General features: G+C 40.2%; 1 protein-coding gene across 1 annotated transcript in view; it reads left to right on the top strand.

Moving 5' to 3' along the window:
* Positions 1-452: 452 nt before the first annotated feature.
* Positions 453-9,873, top strand: part of PRKAR2B (protein kinase cAMP-dependent type II regulatory subunit beta) — a 148,355-nt gene continuing 138,934 nt past the window's right edge. The window contains exon 1 of the mRNA XM_043968323.1: positions 453-1,036. Coding sequence (XP_043824258.1) covers positions 736-1,036 — 301 coding nt within the window. The 5' untranslated portion in view covers positions 453-735. The remainder of the gene's footprint in view (positions 1,037-9,873) is intronic.

The raw sequence follows: 9,873 nt of genomic DNA, 5'->3' as shown, positions 1-9,873 counted from the left end.
AAGCCTTATGGATAGGGACTACTACTGGAACTGCAGAAATTGCTAGTGTAGAAATAATGCCCGAGGACGCAGGTGGCCTCAATAGGACAGGTTCTGTGAGTGAGGGGCTATGGAGACATATGGAGACACATCTGAGTCTTTGAGCACTGTGGGAAGAACAAGCGCAACTTTAGGCGTGCTGAGTTGAAAACAGGCACTAGGGCCTCTTCGAAGTATCTGGAGGAGAGTAAGAAGGGGTGGACGCGGGAGCTCCCCAGCGCTGCACCGTAAGCCCTCTCCCCCTGGGCAGCGAGGTTGGGGAGCCGAGTATTCCTCAGAGGGGCGGAGATGCAACGCCCTTGTCGGGCGGTGGTTGTCATGGTTTCCAGGGTCACATGGATGCTTCGCCCCCTCCCTCCTGCGGGAGCGGGCGGGGCGTGGGTTGGGCTGGGCTGGGCTGGGCTCTCGAGGGGGTAGAGGAGAGACAGGGCGGGCGCGGGAGGAGCCGGAGATGCTGCCGCCCCTCCGGGGGCTGAGTTCCCTTGCAGCAGCTCGCTTGGAGCCAGAGCGCGGGCAAGCGAGCCGTGGGTGCCCAGGGAGCGGCCCTCACCTGCCTGCGGCTGGCTTCGCTCTCACAGGTCTAGGCGCGCTGCCGGCGACTGACCTCGGTACGGGGCCGTCGGCTGCAGTCGTCGCCCGGGGGAAGGACGCGGAGTCCCGCTGCCCCCGGCGGCGGGGGCGAAGACGGCCGGCGCAATGAGCAGCATCGAGATCCCCGCGGGGCTCACGGAGCTGCTGCAGAGCTTCACCGTGGAGGTGCTGAGGCACCAGCCCGGGGACCTGCTGGAGTTCGCCCTGCAGCACTTCACCCGCCTCCAGCAGGAGAACCGGCATAAAGGAGGCCATGGCGCTGGTGACCTGGCCGGGGTCGGAGCCGCTGGGGGTGGCACCCCCAGCCGGGGGGTCAACTTTGCGGAGGAGCCCGTGCAGACCGAGTCAGAGAACGGGGAGGAGGACGACGAAGAGGAGGAGCCCGGGGACGCAGGGGCGTTTAACGGTGAGCACTTCCCTTTTTTGACAGTGCCCTGGATGGGGACCACGGAGTCCCCCCGGCCCTGCATCGTCTCCCCCCGCCTCCTGTCTCCTTCCCTTACCCCGTCCACCCCTTGCTGTCTTTCGCTTTCCTTTCATTCTCTACTTCTTGCGCCCACATCTTTCCCCCATTCTCCTACCTTTCCATCTCCTACCTCCTCGTCACCCATTTCTGTCACTTCTCTTCGCCCACCTGCCATTTCTGCTCTCCCTGGTGTCACTACCTCCTTCTTTTCCCCCTTCATCTTTGGGTATGGAAGACGTGAAAGAAAGAAGCCTCTCCCTTGTCCTTCAACCTTTAATTTCCTGAGTTTAGAGGCTGGTTGGAGAGGAGGCAGCCAAGGAGGGCGCTTCGTAATAACAACTTTTAATGGGGTGCAGAGATGTGGTTTGAAAGATTTTTTTTAAACCGTGTTTTGCGTGGAGCGATATGGGGAACTTGCTGGCCTACATTGCCCTTTTTTCGGGGCATCTGGAATGTCCTGAGATGAAAAATAGGATTGACATCAAATCCTTTGTTGCTGATCTTAGTATCAATGATTCACAGGAAAGCAAGAAAGAATCAGAAGCATTTTGCGAAAATTACTTAACTGTCTTTGAAACAACAGAATTCATTACTTCCCAATTTATCCTTTTTGTTCGATTTTTGAGTTTGGGACAAAATGAAAGGACTTTTCTTAGCCTGCAACCCTTGAGGCCCTTAGAATGGAGAAAAGGGGAAACAGCTTTTTAAATTTAAATCATACATTGAATGTAGTGTTGTTTTCTACTTAATGTGTGAGGGGGGAAAACACTCCAGGTACCTTCTAAAGCTTGAGAATGGAAAGCTGGTGAGTAATTGTAAGGGACTGTGCCAGACACCAAAAACTATGAAGAGAATGAATGGAGAAGAAAAAGGCATTTTTGCAAATAGCTGATCCTGGCAAGTCCCACCCCTTCTGCTTACACTCCTCAAGCTCTACCACATACTCACCCTCTTCTATTTACACAATATGACCGAATTCCATCTCTTCCACTTCTCAAACTTAGAATAACATGTTGTGTATGTGTTTTCTTGTGTTATGTGGCACATAGGCAAATAGCATTGCACCAGATTTTATTTTCTCTCTTGTAATATTGCTATTGTGTATAGTCTGCAGTGGACGGATTTTAATATAGGTCTTTTGAATTTCTTTCATGTTTCCAGAAAGACATTTCCTTTCTTTACAGAATCATGTATTGAAACCCATATTATAAGCTTACTGAAAAGCCCATTATTTCAAGCTTATTCACAATACCCTGAAATTACTGCTGTATGATGAGAAAGAGAAGCAAGTTTTTTCTCTTCACTCTTTTTCAGTGAGGGTAGTTTGTGACCCTTTTAATATCTGTTAGCTCAGAGCAATTAGCATTGTTTTTTGGTGGAGGGAGCTGTTGTGACCCGTTTAATGTCTGTTAGTTCAGAGTAATTAGTCTTGTGGTGTCTTTTTTTTTTCCACAGGAATTAAGTTTTCTTAGCAGGAACAAGAGGGTAAAGTAAAATGTTGTGCTTTTATTTAATGGAAGGAAGAACAAATAATAGATAAAATCAAAAAGGCAGAGGCAACTATGCTTCTATTATTCTCTCCTTGGAGGAAATTATAAAAAGGGACTAGATGCTCAGATTGTGAGATTGGGAAAGCCAAGTAGAGAGGGAAGACTTGGTAGATTACTATAATATACATTTTCTAGATGCACCGTGCTTTTTTGAGAGTCGATGTGGTTAAGTGGATAGACAGCTAACTTTGGAGAAAGGAAGACAGTTTAAAATCCTGCCTCTCATATGGACTAAATGGGTGACCATAGGCAACTCACTTCTTAACCTTTCAGCACAACCAGACAAGACTCTAAAACAATAAATTATTTTTTAAATTGTTGGACTATATGGTCAAGACAGTTTTTACACAGATGTGAATAAGTTTGGAGGGAAAAGAAAACTTTTTTTTTTACTGTCCTTAGCACTTGGTCCATATTATTTCATTTCAACAGATATTCATGTTTTGGAGACTGGGATCAAGTTTTAAACTCCTTGAGGACAGATATTTTTGTAACCATATGTTTCCAGCACATAGGAGGAATTTAATAAGTATTAACTGAGTAAGATATTTGACCACAACCTGTGGTTTCATTGCTATGAGAAACTCGCTCTGCCAATATTGATCAGCACCTGCTTTGCAATTTGTACTTAGATTAATTAGAGAATTGCCCAGGGCTCTGAGAGGTTAAGTGACTTGCCCAGAGTAACAGCCCTTCCAAAAATTAAATTACTTACCCATCCAAAATTCACTGACCTTGATTGTTTACATCATAACATACGAAAAGAATTGGCAAATGTTTTTAAAGTGCTGCTGAGAGCAGAAACATGAATATGGAAATGTCCAGAGACTGTAAAAAAAAAAAAAAAGAAAGAAAAGGAAAAAAAAGCTAGGGTATTGCCACTTAAAAAAAGTCAAAAGAATGAGGCTAAAAGATCATGGTCCTATAAATTTTACTCTTGCACACAGAAAAATTCCAGGAAAAAAACATAATGTAAATTTGTCAATCACCTTAAAGACAATTGAGTATTGAATATAACTAGCAGGACAAGATAGAGCCCCATCCAACTAATCTAATTTACTATGACAGAGCAGAAGGCCTGTGAGGTCAAAGCATAATGAAAGATGTAATCTAGCTTGACTTTAGCATTTAAGCCTTTCTCAAAGGACATGCAAAATGTGCTGTTCTTCCTCCATGAAAATGACACTACTGACCTTCAGTTGAAGCATTTCCTTTTCATTATTTTTGTAGTAGTGGTGAAGAATTTGTGCTCATCCATTTATACTCTCTTCTTATTCCCCTTGTTTGAAATGTTGAGTGTAATATGTAGCCATGGAACTAACTAACTCAAGTTGAGGACAAGCATGTGACCTTGACCACATTGCTACTGGGCTTTAACCAAATAAGACAAGAAGCCCAGATAATAAACTGGAGAAATGTGGTCCAGACCAGGGTGTGACAGTTTAAGGCTACTGTGACCACAGGCTCATAGATTTAGAGGTGAAAGGGACCTTACAAATCATATTGTATACCCCTGTTATTTTAAGGATGAGGAAACTGAGTCCCCAAAAGGTTAAGGTCACAGAGGTAGAAAGTGAAAGGCAGGTCAGGTTCTCTAACTCCAAAGCTTAATGCTCATAATTTTCCTGAACCCAAAATCAGGACAGGAAATTTGACAGTTTTTTTTTCTCTTTGGTTTTCACATTATTACAATCAGTCAACTTTGAAATCTGCCTAAGAAAACCCAGGACCCTGTCTGTTTTCTTATGTATGGGTTGAAATAATTTTTAGCAGCATAGTATAGTTTTCACTACTTGCCACCTATCCTCCCCCCTCCACCCTGAACTGAGCTGACTGTCAACTAATTCTTGATAATATGCTAAACCATAATTCAGATGTTAGCTGATAATGATTTAAAGTGTGACTTCCCTCAGGATAATGAAAAAATGGAAGACTTGGCAAACTGCCTCTGAAAGGCTGATGATCTCTGATCTGGACTGAGTTTTTAGGTTGTATAATTGGATAAAAAAAATTGAATCAGTACTGACTTGGGATGGAAAATATTATGTTAATCATTTTGTTCTTGTATTACTTAATATTTTTATCATTTACCTGATAGGTAAACTGAATACCAAGATGACACAGTGGATATAGCACTGGCCCTGAAGTTGGGAGGATCTGAGTTCAAATCTCACCTCAGACATTTACTAGCTGTGTGACCCTGGGCAAGTCATTTAACCCCAATTATCTTAAACATCCAGGGTCATCTCCAGTCATCCTAATATATCTCTTGCCACTGGCCCCAGATGGCTCTGTGGGAGGCATGAGGTTGGTGACCTTGAACAGCCCTCCCTCACTTAAATCCGATTCACTGTTAAGTCATGAAATCACCCCAATGTGATGGTCCTCTTTGAGAATGAAGGATAAGCAACAACAAAAACTGAATAGCATTGTAATATGATATACCTCTATGATTATCTGTATGAACTAGGATAAACTGTTTACTCTATCTGTGCTATAGTTTTCTCAACTGTGAAATGGGGATAACAGTTTTTTATAACCACTGGGTTCTTGTAAATATAGAATGAGAGGACAGATTTTAAAGCATTTTAAAAACAACATTTGTGTTACTGATGCATTGGTTTTTGATAACTGTTGGTCAGTACATTGTAATATTAGGATAGAAATCTCCTGTGATATTACAAATAGGTAGTTTATTGTTTTCATCAACTTTGCACATGCTACTAAGGCATAGTAGGAAAAAGTGGTAAGTGGTATCTGGGGAGGTAGGACTGGAATTTAAAATGACCTTTATGCTTTGGAAACATGTTTAGAAACAAAATAAATTTTAAGGGCAAGTGTGAGGTAATATATCTAGGAGGGAAAAAATAAATTATGCAAAGGTAGAATAGGAATGAATTGTAACATTTGGCACTATTGATTATATTTTACTTCTTGATATTCTCTTCTTTGGATTTCTTTGACATTGTATGCTCTTGATCTGACCTCGGACTGCTCATTCTGTCTCTCTTTTCACCCTCCCCCTAGCCCTTAAACATGGTTGTCCTCCAAGATTTTTTCTTCGACTATCTTTGTAGCCTTACTAATCTATATCTCTAGATCTCCCCAAATTTCCAGTTCCATGTTTTCAGTAACCCACTGGACATTTTCATATGGTTGTCTCTCTGGGCAGTTGAAACTCAACATGATCAAAACTTATTGTCCATCAGAAATATGCCTTTATCTCTGCCATTTCTAATGATGACACAGCCATCTTCCTATGCCTTATGGTGGAGAGATCAGAGTCATCTTTGACTCTTTCCTCTCCTCTACGCACCACAGCCAATCAGCTGCCAGCAGTCCTTTGATGCTGCCATCTTATCCTTTGCAATCCTACTAGTTCACCCTAGTTTACAACTCATTGCTTCTTGCACAGAATATAAGACTAACATCCTAATTCTTCATTCTGCTTCAATTTGCTCCATTTTCCAATCCATTATTTGTATAGCTGACTGAGTAATGCCACCATATCACTCTGATCACGTCATTCCTTTATTCAAAAACCCTTGGTGATTTCCTGTTGTCTAATGAATAAGTATAACTTTTTTCATCCTGCTATTCAAGGCCCTTCACAATCTGGCTTCAGTCTAATGGAAAGAGTATTGGATTTGCATTTGGGGACTTAAATTTGAATCCTGGCTCTGCTTTTTACTATCTATGTGAACCTGGGCTGATCTCTTAATTTCGTTGGGTCAATCAGTAAGCATTTATTAAATTCCTATTGGGTATGAAGAACAGTGCTAGGCACTGGAACTACAAAAACAAAAACAAAATCAGTCCTTGCTTTCAAGAAATGTACAATCTATCAAGGAAAGACAGCCAGTACACTTCTAGGTAGATTAAGCATGCTTAATGAACTTTTAAAAAATATTTTGATAACTATATTTCAACATAATTGGTTTCCTTTGTAATCTTATTTTATGAATTTTAAAACATTATTCTGAGAAGGGTTCCCTATGCCTCACCAAGCTCCAAAGGTCCATGACACAAAAAAAGTTAAGGACCCCTTAAGAGTGATTTTGGTGGGTGGGGGAGGGGGTGAAGAAAGGCCTCTTGTGGATGCTGGCACTTGAGCTGGACCTTGAAGGAAACTTGAGTTTCTAAGAGACAGATTTGAAGAGAAAGTACATTTCGGGCATAGGGAATAGTTGCCAGTGCAAAAGCACAGGCACAGGAGGTAGGTTGTCCTCTGTGAGAAACAGTAAGAAGGACACTTAAGCTGGACTCTAGTATGGAAATGAAGAATGGAAATGGATGGAAAAGAAGAATGTATGATAAGGTTAGAAAGGTTTGAGAACGTGTTGTAAAGGGCTTCACATACCAATAAGAAGAGTTTATATTTGTTCACAGAGGTAATAAAGAAGCATTAAAGTTTATTGAGTGAGGGAATGATTTGGTCAAATTTGTGCTTTGGGGACACCAGTTTGCCAGCTATGTGAGGCATGGGTTAGAGAAAGGAGATATTTGAAGAAGGAATACCAATTAGGAGACTATTGTGAATGTCCAGCCAAGAGAGATGTGAGGACCTGAACTAGGATGGTGGCTGTGTGAATGGAGAAGTGATAAATTTAAGAGATGTGGAGGACAAAATGACAAAATTGACAACTCATAGTATATGTAGGGTGAGTGAAGAAGTGAAGAGTGGAAGATGACACCAAGGTTTTGAACTTGGGCCCTCGATTAAAAAAAAAGAAGCTCAAAATGTAGTTGTTGGGGTTTTTTTCGGGGTGGGGGCAATAATTTCAGTTCAGCACATTTTGTGCTTGGGATGCCTATAGCACATTTAAATTTTTTTTGTTTTGTTTTATTTTTGTGGGGCAGTGAGAGTTAAGTGACTTGTCCAAGGTCTCACAGCTGGTAAGTGTCAAGTGTCTGAGTGCGGATTTTAACTCAGGTCTTCCTGAATTCAGGGCTGGTGCTTTGTCCACTGTGCCACCTAGCTGCCCCGCACATTTAAATTTTAATAATCCAGTAGTCAAAATAACCCAATCTTAGAAAAAAATTGATCAATGAACTACCCAATAAAAAAATCCCCATGGCCAGATGGATCCACAAGCAAATTCTACCAAACATTTAAATAACAACTAATCCTAATACTATATAAACTATTTGGGAAACTAGGCAAAGAAGGAGTCCTACCAAATTCCTTTTATGACACAAATATGGTGCTGCTACCTAAACAAGGAGCCAAAACAGAGAAAGAACATTATAGACCAATTTCCCTAATGAATATTGATACAAAAATTTTTAAATAAAATACTAGCAAAGAGATTACAGCAACATATCACAAGGATCATAGGACCAGGTAGGATTTATACCAGGAATTCAGGGCTGGGTCAACATTAGAAAAACAATCAGCATAATTGACCATATCAATAACAAAACCAAGAAAAACCATATGATTATCTCAGTAGATGCAGAAAAAGCCTTTGACAAAAAACAACACCCATTCCTTTTAAAAACATTAGAGAGCATAGGAGTAAATGGAGTTTACCTTAAAATGATAAGTAATATTTATCTAAAACCATCAGCAGGCATTGTCTGGAAGGGGGATGAGCTAGAAGCCTTCCTAGTACAATTAGGGATGAATCAAGGATGCCTGTTATCACCTTTATTATTTAATATTGCACTAGAAATGTTAACTATAGCAATAAGAGAAGAAAGAGAATTAAAAGAATTAAAATAGGCAATGAGGAGACAAAACTATAATATCTTTGCAGGTGATATGATGTTATGCTTAGAAAATCCTAGAGAATCAACTAAAAACAACTTGAAATTATTAACAACTGTAGCAGAGTTTCAGGATATAAAATAAACCTGTATAGATCATCAGCATTTCTATATATTACCAACAATGTCCAACAGTAAAAGATAAAAAAGAAATTCCATTTAATATAACTGTAAGGGGCAGCTAGGTGGCGCAGTGGATAAAGCATCGGCCTTGGATTCAGGAGTACCTGAGTTCAAATCCAGCCTCAGACACTTGACACTTACTAGCTGTGTGACCCTGGGCAAGTCACTTAACCCCCATTGCCCCGCAAAAAATATATATATATATATAACTGTAAACAACATAAAATACTTAGGAGGCTACCTGCCAAGAAAAACCCAGGAATTATATGCATACAACTATAAAACAATAAAGTCAGATCTAGACAATTGGAAAGATATTAATTGCTTGTGGGTAGGTTAAGACAATATATTAAAAATGGCAATTCTAAATTAATCCATTTATTCAGTACCATACCAATCAAAATATCAAAAATTATTTTATAGAACTAGAAAAAATAAAATCAAAATTCATCTAGAAGAACAAAAGCTCAAGGATATCAAGGGAATCAATGAAAAAAATATGAAAGAAGGTAGTCTGGCTGTACCAGACCTCAAACTGTATAATAAAGTGGATATTATTAAAATAATCTGGTACTGTCTATGAAATAGAGTGGTGGATCAGTGGAATAGATTAGGTACAAATTACATTATAGTAAATTACCATAGTAATCTAGTATATGATAAACCCACAGATCCAAATATTTGGAACAAAATCTCATTATTTGACAAAAACTGCTAGGAAAACTAAAAAAAACTAAGGTATGGCAGGAACTAGTTTATAGACTAACATCTCACACCATATACCGAGAAAAGGTCAAATTGAGCACATGGTTTACACATAAAGGGTGATACCATAAGCAAATTAAGTGAGCATGGAATAGTTTTTTTTAAAGAAAAAAGAAAAAAAAAGTCAGTTGGCAATTCCAGACTAGAACTCAGGAGAAAAACTGGGGCTGGAAATAAAGATCAGGGCGTCATCAGCATAGAGACAATAATTAAAATCATATTAGTGAATGATGTCAACTAGAGAAAAGTTTGGAGTCTTTTTTTTCACCGTTGTAGTCATATTAATAGTGATGATCTATATAAAGTTGAGGAGCAGGAAGAAAGTGGAAAGTCTTTAGAAGGACAGGGTGCTTTAACAGTGTCAAATAATGCAGAGGTCAAAAATGAACATTGAGAAAAGACTATCAGATGCAGCACATAGGAAGTCATTGGTAATTTTGGAAAGGGCAGTTTGAATTGAGTGGTGTTGAAGGCCAGATTGTAGAGGGTTTAGTAGAGAGGTTAAGGGCAGGAACTGAATCATGAGTGTAGACAACTATTTGTAGGAGTTTGGCTGAAAAGGGAAGAGGC

This window comes from Dromiciops gliroides, chromosome 5 (genome assembly GCF_019393635.1).
Source record: "Dromiciops gliroides isolate mDroGli1 chromosome 5, mDroGli1.pri, whole genome shotgun sequence".
Classification (NCBI taxonomy): Eukaryota; Metazoa; Chordata; class Mammalia; order Microbiotheria; family Microbiotheriidae; genus Dromiciops; species Dromiciops gliroides.
Note: the sequence above shows the minus strand (reverse complement) of the source record. Positions and strands in the feature narration are given on the sequence as shown.